Consider the following 23,051-nt stretch of genomic DNA (forward strand, 5'->3'; position numbering starts at 1 on the left):
CTTCCTTTAGTCTTTATGCTTTATGTATACACTTTTATTTTAACGGGAATATCTGTGCCTAGTCTAAGATTTCTATGGAACCAGGACAAAACAACAGTAATACCCAGTCACAAATGGACTCATGTTAGGTCATGTGAGAGGGCTTGCAAGTTTTGGTATTTATACATTTACACAGCATCATTGGGTGCAAGAAGTGCATCACTGCACCTTTCCACTGTAAAGTGTGAAATTGCCAGATGTTTAATTCTTGTGCCCAGGCGTGGTGGTAGTTGTTGGTTCCTTACTTCTTCCTGACCAGAGGAAGATAAGATGGCAAACTGTTTTTAACAGCTAAAACAAGTTTTAAAATCACACACAATATGAAACAACCAACCAACCCAGAATGGAAAGGAAAGGCAGAAGGAGCCCACTGGCTGAAGCAAAGTAGAATTGACCATGGCACTATAAACCTGATCCTCAGCCTCTAGAAGCTCAGTCCAGGTCAGGACTCAGTGCTGGCCAGAGTCTGCTTGCAGTTTCAACTACATGTTCATTTAATTTGAAACTGGGTCTTACGAAAGGATGACTCTTATCTGAACTTTGTAAAATCAATTTTTATATTTAAATTTAAGTTCTCTATTTTTGACGGAGACAATGGATTCCTGACTTTTCTTCATTACTGACTACATAAAGGTGATGTGGAATGTAGACTTACTGCCACTGCAATATGACAATTCCGCTTTACTGCATCAATCCTTTCTCTTTGTTGATGCTTTTCCGTTTAGATTCTATATGCTGAACTTAGACCCACTCTGCACAACAAAGGTTAACATTTTTGTTGTCAGGCACACAGTGGGCAATGAAAAGCACCTGTAGAGACACCAGTGTGCTAGAGGGCTTGTCTTCATTTCAGTGCTAAAGTGAGCATAGATAACTCAAGCTAATGCCTTTCTAGCTTGAGTGAGAATGACAACACTGCAGACAACACTTGAGCAGCACAGACTAGCTGAGTTACCTCTACATTATCAACTCCAGCATCGCAATCACTTGAGCTTCAACCCACATCTGTTGATGGGCCAGCTAGCTCAAATTTAAAGTACCACTGAATCTGAACTATAATATTTTGTGTGTGCATGGGGGGACCTGGATTAGGGGCAAACCTTGAATTACACTGCAGTGAAGACAAGCCATTAGTCTTCTTTCTAGAAGTGATGCCACAAACAACAGAATGATTATAATTTTCACATGGATCTCTATTTGCACTGGGTTCAGATTTTCCCCTGTCAAGTCTGAATTGATCTGGGTAGTATTTGTTTGGAAAAAGACAAATAGGAAATCCTTAAAAATATATAAAACAGTTAATTAGCATGAGTTAAACAGTAACTTTTCACATTTGAAACCTTGTTTAAAAGGGTAAACAGTGTGACAACCAACAATCAATCTAGTAATCCTCTTTATCCCATGCAGATGACCCCACATTAACTTACCCTTGCCAGAGAAGCTCATCATTAGCAAGATCCTGCCAGACACAAGAAGCCAGGCAGAGGTCAGTTGCATTCAGATATGACAAAATGGTAAAACTAAGCTCAGGGGGCAGCATTTCCAGGTTAATGAATCCTTCTTGTTCTTTAGATTTTCTTGTTTTCAAGAGATGATAGATGTCAATTCCTCCTTGGGCTTGTTTACGGTGGCTTGTGTTTGAAATGCTGTTAGTAGCTAATCTTCTACCATTCTCTCTGGTGAGATAGCCTTGCCCACTGTATCCTTGGTGTTGCAGCTGCTGGTTCCTAGCCACTCTCCACAGCCCCTGACCCATCTGCGAGCCTGTGAGTCATAAAATCCAAAAGAAAGGTTATTTAGAAAAAAACCTCAGCGGGCATTTTAATGGCTGTTAAGGAAATTAGCTTATACATTTACAGTTGCATTGGCAATTTATGAAAAGTTTTGGGAAATATCTAGTAGATATTGAAAAGCTGAATAAAAGCAAAGGTAGAACTGACTTTCAAATAGTAAGAAAAGAGTAACCTTGTCAATTATTATGCCATAAGTTTATCTCTGTCCCCAGTAAAATGAACAGCTACAGAGAACCAAAAAAGTCAATGAAACTTAGAAAATAAAATTTGCCAAACATTATTGCAGCTCTGGACAGAATTACAAAATTCAGGGCCTGATTCTGTAAATACTACTGAGCACAATGCCTACTAATAATGCTCCATTCAACTCAACAGGACTTGCAAGAGGAAGCACCATGTTTGGAACTAGTGTTTTCAGAACTATTTGCAAATTAACTCAAATGGCCTGTCTGGAAACAATGTAATGCAGACTGAGACTATACTCAAGAGGTAATGATAAATGGTAGTGCACTGTCATGTGGGGTAGTGTGTAGTAAAGGCAGGGATTGGTATTAAGGTAAAATCTAACAACTTTGGAATCTATTCTAATTTAGGAAGATCTGCAATTATTGGTGAAGACAAAGAAATAATACTAAGATCGACTACTATTATTCATTTATTTAGACACAAACAATGCATTGTTTCTTTGTCTTCAAAATGCTCCAAAAAGAGAAGGTGGATTCATCTTTAGCTCTCATGGTTACAGACACAAAAACTTAATTTTATGTGTGTGTTGCAAACAAAATCAGATTCCTATGTATTCAACTGAGTCCAAGAACTGGGCTTTTTATAGCAGTGGTTCCCAAACTTGGTACATCGCTTGTGCAGGGAAAGCCCCTGCTGGGCCGGTTTGTTTACCTGCTGCGTCCACAGGTTCGGCTAACCGCGGCTCCCATTGGCCGCAGTTCGCTGCTGCAGGCCAATGGGAGCTGTTGGAAGCAGCAGCCAGTACGTCCCTTGGCCCGTGCCGCTTCCAGCAGCTCCCATTGGCCTGGAGCAGCGAACCGCGGCCAGTGGGAGCCGTAATCGGCAGAACCTGCGGATGCGGCAGGTAAACAAACCGGCCTGGCCTGGCAGAGGCTTTCCCTGCACAATCAACAGAACAAGTTTGGGAACCACCGTTTTACAGATATACAAAATACTGTCAGATTTGTAATAAAATCAAGTGCTGACAACTCTGCAACATACATTTGTAATGTGATATGGCTATAAAAAGACCAATCTCGAGCTGCATTTAAAGAAACATTGTAACACAAATTAGGGAGGTATAGTTCTTCTCAGTGTAGCTCAGGTGTGACTGCACCTGGATTAGTATGTTTGATTCTGGGCATTTTACTTAAAACATATTGAATGGGAGTGAGTTCACAGAAAAACAATTAAGATGTTAAAAAACAAAATCAGATGGCTAGGCTGGAGAGTCCGAAGAAACCTAGAAGAGCTAATCAATGTGAAAAAAAAAAAACTTTTGAAGAACTAAGGAATGATTAAGACAAGAAACATGATAAAGGTCTACAAATATCTGAAGGATGTATTCATCATTGCTAGTGAAATTATTTGATGATTATGATGAAAGGGGGTATAGTTAGAAGTAATAGGATGAAACTAAGAAAAATGTAGGCTGAATTTTCAGAAACATCCTGACAGTAAGATCTGTTATGATGTGGAACAGTTTTCCAAGAAAGTGATAGAAGCCCCTTTGCTTAGAAAACTTAAAAATCAGATTAGGTTGAAACACTAGGAAAAAATGTCATTTTCTGTTTTCCTTCACTCTCTCAGCTAACACAAGTTATTTTCTTCTTCTTCCCCTCTTTCTTTCCTTTTTTTTTTATTAAAGATTGCAATATATTCTTCTACGGCAAGTTTTAAATATCATGAGATTTAGAAAGGGTGGGTTGAGGACTCTATTTTTTTAAATGTGGAATTTATGTTTCAGTAATAAAGAGAATCTTCATCACAACACAAGGCATTGGTCAAAAGGCATCCAGGCCTTTCTTTTCATCACAACCAACGTTGTACTTGGCTTAGCCCTCTTTTTACCAGCATCTTGGATGTGCAGCAGCTGTGTTTGTGACTTCTTTTCTTACTTATTGCTAGTTAGTTATGCTGTAGAGTAGTAAATGCAGCAGATTCTGAAATCTAAGTCAGCAACCTTCTGAACTAGACAATTAAATCTCAATGACAAATATTTCAGTAATAACTTGTATTTAATCAAAGGGACAAGGAAAGTAGTTAGCTCACAAAGTAGGCCACACTTGAACTCACGACCCACATCAGGAACGTTCTTTGAATGCTAGTATGTTTTAGAACTACACAGTGAAAAAGTCTTATTTTTATACCCCCGCTATGATGGCAGAACATAAATTAATAAGCACTCATTCCAGAGCTCTGCAGTCTCCTGTTGCTGGTGTGCGCGCTCTCTCTCTCTCTCCCTCCCTCTCCCACACACACACAACACATCTGATCTGACTTGTGCATTTGGACACTGGTCTGGTAGGAGCTCACATGCATGCTATTATTCATATTCGGGTAGCACCTGGAAATCAGAATCAGGGATCTATTATATTAAGGGCAGACATATGATTAAATGATCCCAAAAGAGCTTAAAAAGGTAACCAGTAGGAAACTAACAATAAGAGAAGGTGGCGGGAGAATGAGGTTAATGGTCACAAAACTAAAACATTAAATTGTTACAGAAGCTTGCAAAAGTGGGATATTCAAGCTATTTTGTTTTTTATTTCTGCCCATTTCTACTTTTTGAACTCTTGAATGGTTTCTATTTCTACTGGAACGTCTGTCTTTTTTTTTTTTTCCTGTTTAAACCTCTTATTTTTACATAAATACTTCTCTCATTATATATCTATATACATACACACATACATCTTAGTGGGGAGTGGGTGCTTTTAGGAGGCTAAAAAACACTGAAGGAGGGAGCGAAAAATGAAGAAGAAGAAATGGATGGGAAGAAAAAGCGTAGGCATGGAGAAGAGGGAGTAGGTGAGGAAGAGGGTGAAAGTTCTGGTGAGGCAACCAAGTAACTACCATTAAACGTCCATTGAAAAGTCCATTAACTGCAGCTGAAGGAATCTAAGGTCAAAGTAACAAATTCAAGAAAATTTAGTTTCTATGTCAGGTGTGGATAATGGTGCCTTCCTCCCTTGGTTCTGCTCTTGCTGAGGCTGGGGTCATGAGGAAATGTGATCTTTACAGCTGTGAGATTATGGGAGTGGGGTGGGCTGTATAGTGGAAGACACTTGCCAGAATCTGGTATCTTGTGCCTTCATTTAGGCTGAATTTTGAAGGACAGATCAAATTGCCTCAGATCTGTCAACAGCCTGCAAGATTAGCTGGCAGGCTTAACAATTCCAAAATTGTATTTGAGTGGGAGGATCCTGTCACAATGTCAAGACACTGCATCAGAATGTGATGACCTGTCATGACAACACCAAAGCTATCAATGCAAACATTACATCACTTCCCCAGGCTTTGTGAGAAGGTGTTTGTGAGCAGCAGCAAAGCTTAAAATGAAAGGAGGGGCTGGTTGCACTAACTTATTAAAGGCGCTTGATGCTTTCCACTATAAAACCATGATTTTCAGTTGCTAATAATTTTGTCAAACTATAACCATTTGGGTTGAAATGCAGGTATCCACCTCAGGCTGAATTTTTGGGGGGATAATTTCAACCAACTGGTTCAACCATTTCTAATCAAGGCTAGGAAAAACATGTTCCCCCATGTAAAAAAAATTGGCAACCTTTACTTTGCTGTAGCACCTCTACACTTTGGATCAGGGACTTGAATGGGGTAGGGATGTGTATTTTGTGACCTGCAAAAAAAAGCCACCCAAATCTGGCCAAGTTACAAGCATCTGAAAAAAATCACAGTTTGCACATGTTCAGTAGAGACTTGCTAGAGCTTAATAGCTAAAATCTCAAAAGAATCCTCACTGAACCTCTCAAAAGAATCCATTCTCCTTTCACAACTGCTAGTGCTGACCAGATGCTGTGTGTGCCATTCCCACAGAGTGGCTGAGCATGCTCCAGCACAGGGCAATGGGGATTAGAAGGATTCTTCCTGTAATGGCTGCTCTGGGCCTGAGATGAGCATCAGAACTGAAGCCTGTCTCTCCTGCACTCTTAACCCCCTGCTGGCACCCCATATGTCTCAAATGCACATGCGACAAAAGCCAGTTGAGAGTGAGGAAAAGGAGTAGATTGAGACAAGAAATCTGGTGAGATAGGGACTGGAAGAGGAGGGAAGAGAGACTGGGAGCTGGAGGGAAGAGGACTAGGACTAGCTGGGCAAGGAGACTGGGACCTGCAGAGGGAAGACTGGGTCTCGGAGCTGGTGAGGGAAATGGAGGCAGGGACTAGAGACGTTGGCTGCGGGGTAACACTGAGATTGGACAAAGCTGGGGGAGTGGAGAGAGACTGGGACTAGAAAACAGTGTGGAGAAAAAGAAAGATCTGAAAAGGATCTGACATAAGGGGATAACTGGGACTGGCTGGGGCTAAGACTGTGGCAAGATGCTGGGGAGGAGGGGAAGATGTGTGTGTGTGGGAGAGAAGACTGTGATGGAATATGGAGCCTGGGGAGGAAGAGTGGGAGGGAGTGTGGGAGGGAACTTTGAATTGGACAGGTTGGGCAAGGGTACTGGGTGCGGTGAGGGGAAGAGGCTGGGAGTAAAGAAAGGCATGAAGATTAGGACTTGGAGAGCAAGATTGGGGTGGGGTAACTAGGACTGACTGGGCAAGGTGGCTGGAACTGTGACAGGAGCCAAGAGTGGGAAAGAGACCAGACAGGGGAAGGGTGAAGAGGCTGGGTAGAATGGGTCAAGCATGGGAGGAAATAAGCCTACTAGAACACTCTCTCTTGTAGAGCATGAAATGGAACCAAGATTCCTGAGTCCACATTTTAGTCGTGTCAGTAAATATATGGGAAATCCATTGGCAAAGTGCATCTCATCCCCCTCTAGTACTGGTCCATACAGGGGATCACAACCTACTATTGCTATGAGTTACTCCATTAATTTAAGTGGCTGAGGTCACTGCAGAACATCTAAAGGTTCTAGCCATAATGATGACTATGTGGATGTCAATATGACAGCACCTAATTACATTTCTGTATCTTCAATTTACCTTTTTAAAAATCTAGGAAATTATATAAAAGATCCCCTGCAGTAAAACAATATTATTAAGGTTGCAAAGTCAAACACGCAAATATTATAAGATGCCTGTGCTACATGAATTTGTCCCCTTTAATTCAATCACTGGGAACTGTGGATGAAAATATGAAGTATTATATAATGCTATAAGTACACTGAAAACTCAGGTCCTATCTGTCTCAAATTAGGTGCCCAACATAAGTGGCTACTTTTGATTTTAATCTCTCAGTGCATCAGTTCCCCACTTGTAAAATGAGAATAATAACATCCCCTCACATCATGGGGTGAATATAAATTAATTGCGTGTGAAGCACTTATATACCATAGCGATTAGCACCATAGAAAAGACCATGAAAAAAATATCAATAATTCTGTCTTCAGAGCAGGTTTTGAATTCAATAAGGCATGGGGTCACACATTGAACAATAAAGATAAAATCTGTTGAACAGCTGCTCATTAGTTGAGTACCATTTCCATCACTGTACACAAAAATCAAGTGTAACAGTAATGTGTTTTCAAATGCATATTTAAACTGAAATATAATTAATATACAGCCACTACAATTAATCCAATTTTTCTCTCCACTATTTTAACAAGCTGTTTCTATGAACTATAAATATCACTATATCCATTTAAAAAAAAAAAAAGTCCTCTAGCAAAAGGACCAATCTAGGAAAGACCTGAAGTTGATGATATGAACATTCAACACAGATTTGTTCTTCTAAAAGTGACAGGGTCATCAACATTTACAGGAAGGGCTCCACCAGGTTTTGGGTCACATAACTAATTCAAAGACAAATGCACAAATAGCAGCTAGTGAGAGGTCTCATGGATTTGAAGACACAGCTTCCCTTTTCCTAGACAGGTTTTAAACGTAACTAAAAACTGAATGAGATTTGTTTTTCAGCTGTATTAAATACTTGCCTTCCCATCCCTTCATCAGTTTTCTTCTTCTTAAAAACCTTAATGATAAAAGACAGTCATAGGTAATTGCTGTTTGCAAGTTAGAAAGTGAAGATTTTTAATAAAACTAATTCCAGAAGTAAAATTCAGAAAACAGCTAGATTTTAAATTTCTTGATTTTGAAAAATTCTAAGCAGTTCAATATTTCCACATAAAAGCTTCTTAACCAGGTAAATCTAATTTGTTTCCTCACATAACTAGAACAGCACGATGTATATTTCTCAATTCAATAATATGAAAAGTTTTCCCTTCCTTGATCTACTATTACTCTCTCAAATCTACAACATGGCTTACTGAGTTTTACTAGACTGGACAACAGATTAAACCAGCACATGATCAACTAATCCTATTGTAAAATATTAAGCACCTATTTTAAAACTGCTTAATCACAGCATGTATAAAGTGACACAATCAATCACATACATATGAGAAAACAAGCAATTTATTTCTGCCTTTCTTTGAGAGGAACACCTAAGCTTAAAACCAAAAAACCCTCAAGGTTGTTAGCAGCTTCAATCTAATTCAATAGCAAGTAATGATCAAATTAGGAAGGTATACTTTTGAATTTTTCCTTCTTAATGTATGTAACGCAAATATAATTGTAACCATGAAAAAAATGTTCCCAATTTAGTGCAAGTCAATATTTTAAAGTGACCAGGGTTGGTGGGAAGGGGCTTATGCAGGAGTTTCTGGAAAATTTAAGTTTCATTTAGAAAAAGCAAGTTTTTAGCCCTTAACCTTGTAATGAGAACCTTCTGAACATGGAGAGAATATAAATGTAAATGTGTCTTCCTCACTCTGGAGGCAGATTGAAACAAGAGGTAGCAACTGCTTAAGGCCTAAACCCTGGTCCCAGCACACAACCTGGGCAGTTGTGTTATGGAGCTCCTTTGGGATGGAGATCATCCTGAAGGGTTGAGTTGCTCAGTGGCTATTTATCTCTTCCACATGGTGAAGAATAACTGGTGGTTCTGTACAGTGGCAGATTCACCAACTCTGCTGCTTCCTGTCCTGTGATTAATATTTAATTCACAGAGGCTCTGGAGTTGAGCTCTGTGGTGCCTTGTAGGCTATCAGAACCCTGCCCCCTCTCCTGCTACTGCACAGTCTAGTGGAACTCCATTTGTTTTGTGGCCACAAAGGACAGGGAAGGATTGACTCTAAGAGGCTTTTACTGTTTCCATTAATCTCTATCCGGCATTACTGCTGCAGTTTGTCTTATAGCAGTCCCTAGATATGCCAACTGAGATTAGGGGTCCCCTTGTGCTAGGCACTGTACATGTACAGGTCTTCGAAAATTGGTGTGTTGCTGGACCTGTGGGAGACTTCAGCCATCCCCAGCCCTGCATGTAATTTGAGCATTGGCAGCAAGTAATTAAACTTGCAAAAACTGTAGATGTAAATGTTAGAGGCTCTTTATGTTCAGAACTTCTGATGTCTTTTTGAGTGAATAGATTACTATACTAACAGATAAACAGTAATGTTAAGCTTACGTCTTAAGCCCATCAAAGTCTAATAGCCTCTTGTAGAGTCTAATATATCCCCACCAGTGTATATATCTAGTGACCCTGTCCTCTGAGAATATCTTCTGACCTGTAGTTCTTTGAAGCAGTGATGATCTTTATTTTTGCACATTGTACAGTGCTGAGGATATTGTTGGAACTAAATAAATGATAAAATAATAATTAGATAGCAGGAGATCAACACTACTGAGGTGTGAAAAAGGAGAATGTAGGGTATGGGAGAAGAATCCTCTGGGCTATGAAAAGTGTGAGGAGAATCCCACAAATTAAGATTGCTAACTCAAGCTGTCACTTTTTCCAGTATTACAAGATGTTGAAAGACCATTTTTTTCCCCAAGTCTGAGTATTCAAGAGAGGTTTACAAGTGAGAAATAAAGAGCATTATCAGAAATAGGGCATTGAATGATCACGCCTTCTGAATTATCTAATGGACTTTAACACCGCCAGGTAAACACTCAAGTTTTTTTTTATACTAGCTTCTGATCCTCTGCAAAATGGATTATCTGTCTAAAGGTAGTACTTGTGTTCATAATGGTTGCAGGGGATTAAAGCCTTCCCTTTAGCTGTAAGTAAAGCATGGAAAAAGCAGCTACACAGGGTTTTTATACACAAAAACCAGTCAACACTCATTTATAATGAAAGAAAATAAACATGTTCTTCGTGCTCCTGATAATCTTTTCACCTCAGAAGTCAGACCACAATCACTTCTAATCAATTTCACATTAGAGAGTAATTATGGCTGATATCCAAGGATACAAATGCAAGAAGTATGGCAGAATATTTAAAAAAGCACGTTCTTTGTGAAATACTCCCATACTTTTATGGAAAGATATCAAAATCTGTTTAAAAAAATCAAAATCCTTCACTAAAATCTTACTCATTATAGGAATGATAAAACAAAGAACAATAGGTATTTTAAGTTAAATACCAAATGAGCAGATTTCACAGATACGACAGATTGAGACACATTTTAACTACCTAAGCACTCACTGATCATCATAAAGGCATAAGATGTAATACATTTGTAGCTAAGAGCTTATCTGCCATTTGTTAGATCTGGTGTCTTATTTCCCCCCATCAAGCAATTATTTTCAGTTTTGCAGTAATCAAGATGAACACTTTAGAAACTCACTATTACGTGATGGGTAAATCCATTTCTGGGCATAAAAACATCTGAGAGAAGGAGTAAATAAGAGTAAATGTAGTTGTATTATATAAAATAGTAGCCAGTTTAATTTTCTACTTGAAAGTCTCCATCTTTAATGTTTATACCAAAATAAATCATTTAGGCGTATTTCCAAGACCTCAAAATTGTACATTGTTCCCTACCTATTGAGACTCTGATGGATTGGCCTGCCCTTGTGAGTAGAGGAAAGCCAATAACACTTGTTTATATATTCACTATCCTATCTACCTTTTTTCTGTACAGACTATCACAAGTAGGCCCCAATCCTGGACACAGCTTCTGTGTGCTACTTTATAGTAAGTATTACATTGCTGGTGTGTGCTGCAGAATACTAAAAGTCAAACCGTGGTCTCACTGAAATACCATATTGTCTGAACTGTGTGAAACTGCAGTGATGTACCCTATAATGCTACTGGCCTGTGCTTACATCAGTGACTGTTTTGGTTCAAGATAAATCCCAGTTCCTTAGAGCAAATTTGAAAATCCCACCACTTCGTGAGCACAAGGGCTAGAGCACTGTGCACCTTCCCCTCTAGTCAGGTATGCAGGTCATGAAGCATCATTAATATTACTACTGAACATGGATGTTTGGAAGCCAAAGGTGCATTTATTACAGAGTTTTTTAAAAGTTTTTCAAATGACTATTTTAGTTACTTAAAAGATTATTTAGTTTCCTCATGTCCACGATTGTCAGAATTGTCACTATCTCCTTGGGAAATCCAAAGGAGCCAACAGCCCCTTTCCCTTGCTGGGGACTCCAGGCAGCCCCCACTCTAGGTTACACGTTACTCACACACGCTGCTCCGAGCAACTCGGAATCACGATCAACCTGTTGTATCGTCACCTATCTGCCCCCGCCTTCAAACCAATAAAGCTCCCACCCATGGACAACAAAGGAATAAAAGCCATCAAACCCCTCCCCCCCCGCAGCGCTCTAAGGGAGAAGGTGGAGGGATCACTCGCCCATAGGCAGTGAAGGGGCGTGCGTGTGTGCTGGCAGGGGGTGCCTTGTGTGGTGCTGGGAGGGAGGGAGGGAGGGAGGGAGGGCGCGGCGCGGAGCAGGCAGGAGCCGGCCGAGCAGAGGCTCAGCGGTCACCGAGCAGCTTTACGGTAACATTGCTCCCAGCGCCAGCCTCTGCCTCTCACCCAGACACAACCGGGCCGGGAAAGTTCCGCCCCTGAGCCAGATTGGCCCTTTCAGACAGCCCCACCCTAGCGCCGACCTCTGATTGGCCGCGGCGCCCATCACTCCGTACCGACCCCACGGACCAAGCTCGGGGGGGTCTCTCATACCTCTCCAAGCTCCGATCCCAACCGCCGCCGCGACGAGCCGAGTCGGTGCGTGAGCCTCGCCGGCTGGGAACAGACTCAGGAAGCACCGGGCACGGGGAGGGGGGAAAGGGGGAGGGAGAGGAGAAGTGAGCCCTTGCGCCGCCGTCGCTGCCACCGCCCCCTTCTCGCGCCTGAGTTTTGACGTTTGCTGTTGTTGCTGGAAGTGATGTCGGCGCCGCGAGAGTTCACAGAAGTGGAAACTACTGTCAGATTTGTGTCCGCAGATTCTGCACAAACCGACTTTGCTCAGTGCCCAGAGTTAAGTAATCTTCCCTGTCCCGCCCCTTCCCGCCCCGCCCGCAAGTGGGAGTCGCCTGGCAACAGGGCTCGCTGTGGAGGTGACGCGGGCGCGCTGAGGCAGGTAGGCGGTGGAGAGCGAGCGATGAATCTGCCAATGCGAATTGGGAGATGACGTGGGGGCGGTTCCCGCTGCTGGGCTTGAATCGCCGGTAAAATACAAACCGCCGCCGCCGCCGCCGGGAGCCCTAGGTGGGTGTGGGCGCTGAGTACAGGAGAGCGGGGAATCGCTGTGAGGGAGTCGGAGGAAGGGTGGGGGCTTTATCTGTGTGCGACCCTCTCGGCCCCGGCTTCCTGATCCAGCCCGACCCGCTGGTCCGTGTCTGTTTCAGTCTTTGCCCCTCCCCCCGCATACCGGGGGAACCGAGCCTCATGGAGGGTGGGGCGAAGTTTTCTGTGCGTCTTCCCTGGGGTGGGACACGGTCCCGGCGCCTCTCGGCTCTGTTCCGCGGGGCCGCCGAGTCTCTTGGGCCCCGGCCTCTGTTTTCTCTGTAGGGGCTGCAGTCTGCTCCCTCCCGTGCAAAGTGGCTCTGGGCGAGAGAGGGGCTGAGAGGGGCTTCCCTTGTGCTTCTCTCCAGCTGCAAAGCACCGGGTTAGAGGCCCTGCTTTTCCCGGTCTTACATCAGCATCTCCGGAGCGGGACAGTACCTGAGTCTGGGGTCATTGCAGCTTCCTGAGGACTTGCAAGGCAGAAAAAGGGCAAAACGTGCACCCTGCCCGCCTTTGCTTTGCTGAGACTCCTGTTGGGAAAACAGACTCCTAGGCTGCTGACCATTTTGGGAGGTCCCTGGTCACAACCGCCAGGATCCTTCTGCCAGGTAGTGAAATAGGAGAGTGCCATAATTAGGGTCCTACCAAATTCAGGGTCCGTTTTGGTCAATTTCACAGTCATAGGATTTAAAAAATCATAAATGTAATGATTTCAGCTGTTTAAATCCAAAATGTCACAGTGTGGTAATTTCAGGGGTCCCAACCAATAAAGGAGTTGTGTGTGTGTGTGTGGGGGGTTTTACAAGGTTTTGTGGGGTGGGAGTTGTGGTACTCGTACCATTACCTCTGTGCTGCTGTGGTGCTGCCTTCAGAGCTAGGCAGCTGGGGAGCAACGGTTGCTGGCTGGGAGCCCAGCTCTGAAGGCAGCGCCACCGCCAGCAGCAGTGCAGAAGGAAGGATGGCCTCGTGTAGTGTTGCCACCTTTACTTCTGTGCTGCTGCTGGCAGGGCACTGGCTTTAGATCTGGGCGCCCAGCTAACAGCTGACACTGCTCTCCAGCCGTCCAGATCTGAAGGCAGGGCAGAAGTAAGGGTGGCAATACTGCGATCCCCCTCAAATAATCATGTGACCCCCCACAACTCCCTTTTGGGTCAGGACCCCCAATTTAAGAAATGCTGATCTCCCCTGTAAAATCTGTACAGTATAGGGTAAAAGCACACAAAAGACCAGATTTCACAGTCTATGATGCTTTTTTCATGGCTGTGGATTTGATTAGGCTCTAGTTGTAATCCTCCTACCTGTACCTCAAAGCTAAGGATAGTGATTTAATGCTGCTTCTTGCCATTGGTATAAACCAGTAGAACTGTTCCCATTGCTGCTTCATCACTTAAGTGATTGTCTCATCCCATGCAGTTTGAAACAATCATTGGCAGTTTATTACTGTTCATAGTTAGTAACTTCTTATCTTTTACAATAACAATATGTAACACTGTATAATGCACAACTTTGTGTCGATCTCAAGTTCAAAACTTTATGGATCTATTGCAGCATATATAGTCTGTGGCAGAGAATGATCCTTTTTCCTTCTTTCCATCACTGCAAAAGGAAATGTTTTATTGGAAGCTAATGCCCTCAGTATTTAAATCGTGCAAAAATGGGAAGTAGGGTGAGAAAAATGGAAGGGCTAAATTGTAGCTTTTTTAGAAAGAGCCACACTAACTGAATGCCACTGCTATTTTTCTGTTACAGGCATTAGAAGGAAGTTTACATATTTCTTCAATGGGTGGGGTTATTATATTGATGTCACCTAGCTACTTTGTGGTAAAAACTACAGGTGCCTTGTTTCCCGTACAATTTTACAGTAGGATAGCTAATGTGCATTAGTTATCCCACAGTAAAAACACCATCTTTTTTTACAGTTAAGACATTGCCTAAGTGTAAAAACAGCAGTTGGCTTCCTCTTCTGTTGGAAGTGTAATTCTTCAATGGCAACTCTGTTAGTCATATTGAATAGGTCTTTCCTTTTGTCTTTTTGATCTTACTGCCTATTTGTACAAAAAATGGCTCTTATTGGTATTCCATGTAAAATGGACCCCTGGCCCCTATGTAAACACAAGGAATTTCCATTAAAATGTAGGGGTGTCATATGTTTAAGGGATCTTTTGACTACCTATTCAGTTATTTTAATGGGCTCTTCTGCTTCTGATAAATGTCTAAAACTCTGGTAGTGTAACTTGTTTTCAACGCTTTTTTTTTTCACATTCTGTCGTTCCAATGTGAAAATGGCAGTGGGAAACTGTCATCTTGTTAATTTAAATGATACTCTCAAAACAAAATTATGATTGTACCCCGCATTGTAGATTAGAACCTCCATTTTTTATAGGACTCTACTTTGTGTCATGTAAGAGCTAGTTTAAACTAGTGTACATATAGCCTGGTTGTAATGTATAACAAGAGAAGAAGGAGTTGAAGCACTCCCCAAGATGAGAAAACACTTAATGAGACATCCCGCTTGCACCCAAGGTCTGACTTGCTCCTTACTCAATTGGCTCCATCCCTCTTCTGAAGCAAAGGGGATTGTTGATGTGAGTTCAGCATGGCTGGGACATTAGGGCTTCAGAGCAGGACTCCTGATCAAAACTACTTATATACATGAAGGCTTGCGTGCAAAAGGGAGACTATTGCAAAGAAGAGAAGATTGAGCAGTAGGAGATGGGTCAGGAGGATCCTGAATTCTCAGAGGGACATTCACTGAGACTCAAAAGACGAATAGGAAAGGTGAGGAAACTGAGGGAGGGTCATGAGTGTAGCTGTTTGTTGTTTTTGCTTAGATCTGTAACTCGTGTGCTTGCCTGTAACTATTCACTTTACTTAAGTTCCTCTGCAAAGTCTTTTACTTGCTTTAACTGGCTTGTTGTCCCTGAGGAGTTCAATTGTAAACCAGATACCCACGAGGGTAGAGCTCTGGGGATGGCATAATAAAGCTATCGGGGGGCTTGGGGCTTTTGTACTGGTCTTTGGACCTAGAGCAGCTAGACTGGGGTCCCATATCCTAGGAGGACTACTAGAGAGGGGTCTGTACCCCAGGACTGTGCCAGAGAGGCTGGATTTAGAGACTGCGTGGATGTTGCTCAGACATAGTAGGCCGTATCCAGAGGTTGGGTGCGGTACAGCAGTCTCTTTTCTGATCACAATGGGGAAACTCAGCCAGGGCACTCTCCCCAATTTTTAGCAAGAATTTAATAGGTGGCTGTAGTGTAAAGTCTTATTGCACAAATTTCACTAAATTACCCAGGTTTTGAAAAAAAAAGACCAAACATACTAGCTGCTGGAGTTAAAAAAACACAACCAAAAAACCAGAAGAATGTGTTGAAGCAGCACCACCTTTGCTAGGAATCTCAGCTTTTCTGCCCCACCAGCTTCTAGAATTTTTGTTAGTGTGCTGCCTCTAGACCTTACTTAAGGGGACCTCCATCTCTCTCATCAGCCTCTGGTTATTGGTAGGTCTGAAACTTGAATCTGCATCTCCTTTTCCATTACCTCCAGGGGCTATAGGAAACTACAAGGCAGGCCATGAGGGGAGGATTTTAACTACTTTACCCTAACTCACCTTCCTGGCCATTGTGGTCGGACAGAGGTCCTTGTTACTTTTGTCCTCTCCCAGAATTTTCTGGCTGGTGGAAAGAGGACTGCTTCCCCAAACTCCCAGCCTATTCTTTTCAGGGGGAAGGAGCGGATGGTCCTCTGAGTCATAACTCCAGATCCTGCCTGTAGTGTTACCTACAGTTTGCCCAAGTTGCACATGGTTCTTAAAAGTGTCACTGTTGTGCATGAGGTTCCGAATAGTTGTGAAACTGATCAGATTCTTATTCAAGTTACCGTGCACCTGCTTGGCAAAGCTATAAGCACATGAAGAGGCACTGAGACTGCCTGTTTCCAGATTCAGGGCTACAGCACTATATCATTCTACACTGAGTCCATGTTTGGTATGCTGAAAACCTTCTAAAAGGACTAGAAACATATTCTTCTAATTAAAGCTTAGATTCTGCAGAAATTTATGATATAGATCTTTTCACTCACTGAGGTCTCAACTAGTGGATTTTTCAAATCCTGCTTTAACAAATGTACTGCAGAATATTTATTATTGTAACTAGTTAAAATTACTCTTTTCAAATGACTTCCCTCCCCCAAAAAACCCCTTTCATTGATTTGCTTACTTTCTAAATTGCAAATAATCTCCCTCTCATTACATGAATTAGCGAGATTCTGTTGTATTTATAGTTCCTGGGGAAGTTGCATACAGTTTTGTGTAGAGCTTGCCACGCCGATTGAAACATATACAGTAGTAAACAAGCATAATGGGGAAAATGCCATCTTCTATAATTCGGCACTGCATATTTTTCAGAATTTTTCTTTGAACTAATTATCTCTTGGAAACCTGCCTCACTCTTTCACTAATTAAATCTTTTCACAAAGCACTGATAGAGGAATCTTGGCAGTTTGCTAATGGATCTTCTTGTGTTCAAATAGTTTATGCAGAATTCTGAAACACTGACCATTTGTTTTCAGTTGGGACTTGTAAAAGTTGGGCTGTCAGCCAGTTTGTACTTTCAAAGTCTAACCATTCTGGAAAGCCACCAAGTTTGGTTGCATGTAACTTCCAAACACGTACTTGTAGGATGCTGCAAAAGCTCTTCACAAAGCCTTTCTAAATAGAAATCTAACATTTAAAAATATGAAGCAATATGAATTTTTTATAAAAAAGGAAATTAGTATGTGATAATTCAGATTCTGTGATCCAAAGCCACCATTCAAGATTAATTTCTTTTCAAGACATGTCAATCAGGCATAGCTGCTGTAATACCAATAAAATAAAAACCAGCAGGATCTTATGAAAGGGGAAAAGGCAAAATGTCACATTTATTGTGAATACAGAAAGAATCATAGTAAGCAGTTAGTTATAGCTATAACATTCCATTCAATTTCATATTTATTCACACATTCATTCATACACACACACACAGGTTCTGCAAGGTTGTTATCATAGTTACCAGCCTTAGAGTTGCTCATGCCAAGCCACTGGCCAGGTGGCCTGGACATGAGGAGGGAGCAGGGCCTTGTCAAATGCTCATCTGATGCTCCTGGAGGTTGGTTTGCAGAATCAGACCCCAAAGTCCTCACTTTCTAGAGTCCATTTTTAGAGGAATTTCTTCCTATGACAGTCTATGGGAATTGCTTCATCATGCTGTTGCTGAATCAATCAGCAGATGGCACATTCCTGACAGCTCCGTGCTGCCAGATGTTATCTAGTTCTTTTTCAGGTAGCTCTTCTGATGAGACCCCCAGATTTTTCTTCCGTTTCCTGAATACCCACATAATTGGAAGGAAAGAAGAACAGGTAGTCCCTCAGCCCTCCCATTCTTGAGGCTGTTGGGTGGATTCCAGTCTGCCCTCCGGGGGTCCTCTGGTTATTTCCACTTGACGCCGCCTTCAGCCGATGGACACTAGATTCTTAGGCTGGCACCTCCCTGATTATTCAGTTATTATCCACACCAAGCATCCATCCGCATACATCCTCTATCTCTATTTTAATCACAATTGTTAACAAAGCGAGATGAATACAACAAAAGGGCAAGGAGTCTCTGGGTGCTGTTTCTGTTGTTACAGAGTATTGCTTTGAGTCTCTCTCTGTGTGAATAGTTGTTGTTACAAAGAACTGCTTTGAGAACAGACTCTGTCTTAGAATGTACTAACACAATTAGCAGCTTGCAGGTTTTACACAGAGAGGGAGAGAAACAGTATCAAAAACCAAGAGACCTCTTAATTAGTAATACCCTGGAATTTAAACTATGGGGGATCAAACTCATTTGTGATTTTAATACAGAACTTCTTTAATATGATCCAACACTGTCAACAGCCTCAGATCTCTTTTGGCAACTAATCTTCACAACATTCTCCTCCCCTCTCCATGTAAGAATTTCCTCTGTTTTTCTGTTCGGAAGAATGTATATAACACAGCTTTTTCCAGTCTCCATATGTTCTACTGGAAGAGTTAAATTGTGGGATTACAGGAATTTTAAATCTTGGTCTTTTCTGTGTTTGTCCCCTCTTCCTTGTGCACAATTTTGAAACTTCTCGGCAAGACAGGCATTTTCCTCTGTAGGAATCTCTGCTGCAGATCAGACTGAGTGAAACTAATACAAGCCTTAGTTTCTTCTGCGAAGGAAGGCCCACAGATCTTAAACAGTAAGTTGTCAGTTTGCTTACAGCTTGGGCATCAGAGCCAGACCTGTCACATGCAGGGTGGGAGTGACCCTGAAATGCCCAGCAATTTTGCTTTGCCTTCTCAGGTGTAAACAGGCTTTTTCAGACAATGCAAATCAGAAACTGAAACCAAGAAAAGTATTTAATTCAATACATTTGATCCTTTCAGAACTGTATGGTCTGGTTCCAGGTTTGAAAGAAAGCTTTTTTGTTTTGTTTTTGGCTCCTAGTCTTGCTCTTGTTGTGGCTTTGCAGCGATTAGTGCCCCTGCAGCACTGCTGAGAGTGCAAATGTGGTGGACAAACAAAAAGGAAAGATCTTTATTGCCCATTCTTCCTTTATGGAATGTGTAGATGGAGATACTTACCACAGAAAGTGGGATAAGCTAGGTCTGTCTTCTGAGGCTCATCTATCTAGATATTGCCCAAGCCCCCTTTTGATCAGGCTGCAGTGGAGCCAAGTGCACTCAGAGCAGCCTTCTAAGGTGGAGAATTGCTGAGAGGTGCACAAAACAGTTGTGCCAGTTTGGAATGTTGCAGAACCCGCCATGCTCACATCAGCAAGTTGCTGCTGCTGACTATAATCCCTCATGTCGTGTCCCCCCACCCCGGGCTTTCCAAATCTAAACTGTGAAGGGATGGATTTAGAAACAGTTTGGACCCAGCAAAAGCAATAGGATGGCATTAAAGGGCCCGTCTCTTTATTCATTTAGCCTATTCTTTCTTCCTCTTTTCCAGTAGTTTGGCCAGCCCTAATTTCGAAGAAGGCCCTCCTTATTGGAATTTTTCAAAGTCCTCCTTGATTGGAGGTTACCAATCCATAGGATTTACTTTCAGGGGCCAGGGCAGTCCTGTTCCCCCAACACAAAAGTGAAAAACACCTACTCCGAACCTCTCCATGGTGTTGTGGAGTGACCCTTTCGGGGAAATAGAGACTAAATCAAAAAGGAGAAGAGTGTTCACCTTTTTCAGGTAGCTCTTCTGATGAGACCCACAGATTTTTCTTCCGTTTCCTGAATACCCACATAATTGGAAGGAAAGAAGAACAGGTAGCCCCTCAGAAAGGAGAGAGATTCGCCACTTTTCCTTCAAAATCAGGAAGAAGCTGTCATATCTTTCTTGAAAAGAAAAGGAGTACTTGTGGCACCTTAGAGACTAACAAATTTATTTGAGCATAAGCTTTCGTGAGCTACAGCTCACTTCATCGAATCACGAAAGCTTATGCTCAGATAAATTTGTTAGTCTCTAAGGTGCCACAAGTACTCCTTTTCTTTTTGCGAATACAGACTAACACGGCTGCTACTCTGAAACCTTTTCTTTTTGCGAATACAGACTAACACGGCTGCTACTCTGAAACATATCTTTCTTGGTGTTCCAAATCTCTGTGTTGGAGTTTCTGGCAATGAGAAACTGGCCAAGGCTCGGGTGGCCAGAAAACACAAACCTAAATCTTGCCATAGGAACTTCTGTCTCTTCATCAGAATTACTGGAGCATAATGTCTTGAAACTTAGGACATCTATAGGCTGGAAAGAAAAAGACTGGAAAACTTCTGCTCCTGTACCTGGAATGAGGGTTAGCTGTTGGTGCTGGAACCCAAGGACCAGTAGGAAAAGACAGGATATTAACCCCAGGATATTTGAGACGCTTTCAGTTGTCACAAGCCTAGTTCTTCCTCTGGGACAATCCCCCAAAAGAAAAAGGGGAAAAAAAGGGAAGAGGGTATGGGTGGGGTCAAGAAAGAGAATGAGATTAGTAGGAATTTTTTCCCTTTGGAATACAAATTGGAATTATCAGAATTTCTATGTATGGATTACTAAAGGATCTTATTGGACCTGAATGGGAAACTTTTGCAAAAACAAGTATCTGGGAAAACTTGCTAAAATATTCTGTAAAATGCTACACAATAGGTCAGGACTAGTGAATTGATCCAAAGTGGATATGGCCCTCTCCTAGAATGGGCACCTCTGAATGTTTAAAAAGCAAATCTCATGGCTGAAGCATATTTCTATGGAATATCTGTCAGCAGCATTCATGTGTTTCTCCTCGGGATGCCCTTCATGTCTCCACTAGGGCAATAGAGATAGATCAACAATTGTCTCAAGGGTCTGACCTCACAGGGTCCCAGAGCCTGGACTCCAGCCCGAGCCTGAACATTTACATGGTAATTAAAAAGCTCCTTAGCCTGAGCCCATGTTATCTGGTATGGTCCAACCACGGGTTTTTAACTGCTGTGTAGACTTTTTGTTACCATGCATGTGTGTTCTGTCACAGTTGGACTCTCCTGTATATGGCTGATTGATATATACCAGTATCCACAATATGCTAGAAAGGTTGAAGTGCTGTATGAATAGCAATTTATTTTGTGGATGAACTGCTTGTTACACCGGTCAGTAATTTTTTAGATTTTTTTAAGTATTTGGTCTTGAGTTGCTACGGAATTGATTATGGTCTGTTTAATACCTACACTGGTCTTAGTGGGAAAGATATTTTCCCCCAGTAGGGATGGTTTACAGCTAATTTTACTCTTTTCACCAAAATTTATGATAGTAAAGTGCACATTCCTCACTTAATACCACAGACATGTCAAGTTTGAAGATTTCAGTCTGAATTGTTCTGAATTTATCAGACACTGAAGAGACATCAGAATAGTTTTCACAGAGCACTGAAAACACTGAAGGCTTTTTGTTTTTTTGTTTTGTTTTTGGGTTTTTTTTAGACACATTCCTAACTTAAATGGTTGGATTTTCTTTAAACCTTAAAGGAAAAAAAATCTCTAAGTTTAAAATAAGACTTGAGACATTCATGCAAAAGATTTTTTTTGTTTTTTGTTCACCTAGTTTCTTTCTCTGCCTTTCTACATATTTCCCCAAACTGAGTTTAAACTCCATCCCCTAATGCCACAGAACTGCTGTCTGCAACACCTTTTTGTATTTTTATTACAGTTAAGTATGCTTTTTCAGGGCTTATGCAGCATTTATATAAGCTTTTATATAAGGTTTTTTGCTTTACACACTTCCCCTTATAATACTCTCGTCTTTGCTAAAAAACTTTTGTTTCCTTGAAATAAAGATTCATCCAGATCCCATAAGCTGGTTGTATAGAGCTGTCTTCAGACTATAATGATACGACTACCTGACACTGAGTAAAACAGAGGTCTTTGTTCCACCTGAGCAAGCTATTTAGGAAGCAGTAACCCAACTATAAAATTTGAACTCTGATTTCCCTTTCTAACAGTAATAATTCTAGTTTACTGACTGACCTGTATATTCCATGCTTTTAGTTTGAATGAGGAAGTACATAGACATTAATTTGTGTGGTACCTTGGCTTAATAGCATATTGGGAAATGTTATAGAATGTCAGAAATAGGACGTTGTCTCGGGAAGAAAAACTGGACTTCACTGGTAATCCTATTGCAGTTTATAATTGTCATGTTTGTTTTTTTCTTTTTAAGAAAGAGAATATCCTGTATTAAACTTGTCCCAAAAATCTAAAAGAAGAATAGTGTGTGAAATAATGGCAACCGGAGACTTAAAAGGAAGTTTACGCAAGCTAGAACAAGGACTTCGCTTGTTAAACTATCCTAGGGAAGTGGATTACACAGGGTAAGAGGCAATTAGATATTTTGAATGAATTTGTGTTTATACATCATGATGACCACAAGAATGTAAACAGTTCTGGTAATTGTTAATAGAAATTCCACCACAGAGTTAATATGGAAATTATGATCTGTGCATGCGTGTGCTAATGGCAGGGTATGGTAGATACGTAGGCAGATTGAATACACATTTCAAAGCATTTAATTATATCGTGTCAAATTTTGAGTGTGCGCACTAAGAAATAGGTTATTCCTGTTGACAAAGCTGATAGAATACTGATGTTTCTGGGTTGAGATTGGGCCATTTGCCATTGTAGGCAGTAATGACTTCTATTAGCAAGTATCTTCAACAGCCAGAGATGGGACGTTGAAGGGGCAGGATAATCTGAAATAATCTGAAACTGACCAGATTCTTATTAAAGTTACGATGCACCTGCTTGGCAAAGCTATAAGCAGAGTTACTACTGAGAATTCTTTCTCAGGTGTCTGGCTGGTGGGTCTTGCCCATATGCTCAGGGTATAACTGGCTGCCATATTTGGGTTTGGGAAAGAATTCCCCCCCCAGGTCAGATTGGCAGACTTGAGACCCTTGGGGTTTTTTTTTTTGCCTTTCTCTGCATCATGAGGAACAGGCCACTTGCTGGTTTA

The 23,051-nt window shown here is 41.6% G+C and overlaps 2 protein-coding genes across 12 annotated transcripts in view; one reads left to right on the plus strand and one right to left on the minus strand.

Annotated features, from left to right (window-relative positions):
* FBXO8 (F-box protein 8) overlaps positions 1 to 12,281 on the minus strand; it is a 32,994-nt gene extending 20,713 nt beyond the window's left edge. The window contains exons 1-4 of one of the 4 annotated variants that reach the window (XM_073341658.1): positions 11,998 to 12,281; positions 10,651 to 10,691; positions 7,957 to 7,994; positions 1,467 to 1,803 (exon numbers count right to left, since the gene is read on the minus strand). In XM_073341658.1, the coding sequence (XP_073197759.1) occupies positions 1,467 to 1,803; positions 7,957 to 7,972 (353 nt within the window). In that variant the 5' untranslated portion in view covers positions 7,973 to 7,994; positions 10,651 to 10,691; positions 11,998 to 12,281. The remainder of the gene's footprint in view (positions 1 to 1,466; positions 1,804 to 7,956; positions 7,995 to 10,650; positions 10,692 to 11,997) is intronic. The other 3 variants (XM_073341659.1, XM_073341660.1, XM_073341661.1) reach the window with 3 other exon arrangements.
* Positions 12,282 to 12,405: 124 nt separating this feature from the next.
* CEP44 (centrosomal protein 44) overlaps positions 12,406 to 23,051 on the plus strand; it is a 155,697-nt gene continuing 145,051 nt past the window's right edge. For all 8 annotated transcript variants that reach the window (XR_012158636.1, XR_012158635.1, XR_012158637.1 and 5 more), the window contains exons 1-2: positions 12,406 to 12,525; positions 22,260 to 22,410. Coding sequence is in view for 5 of the 8 variants with exons in the window: in XM_073341653.1 (XP_073197754.1) it covers positions 22,322 to 22,410 (89 nt within the window). In the remaining 3 variants the exon portion in view is untranslated. The remainder of the gene's footprint in view (positions 12,526 to 22,259; positions 22,411 to 23,051) is intronic.

This window comes from Lepidochelys kempii, chromosome 4, assembly GCF_965140265.1.
Source record: "Lepidochelys kempii isolate rLepKem1 chromosome 4, rLepKem1.hap2, whole genome shotgun sequence".
Classification (NCBI taxonomy): Eukaryota; Metazoa; Chordata; order Testudines; family Cheloniidae; genus Lepidochelys; species Lepidochelys kempii.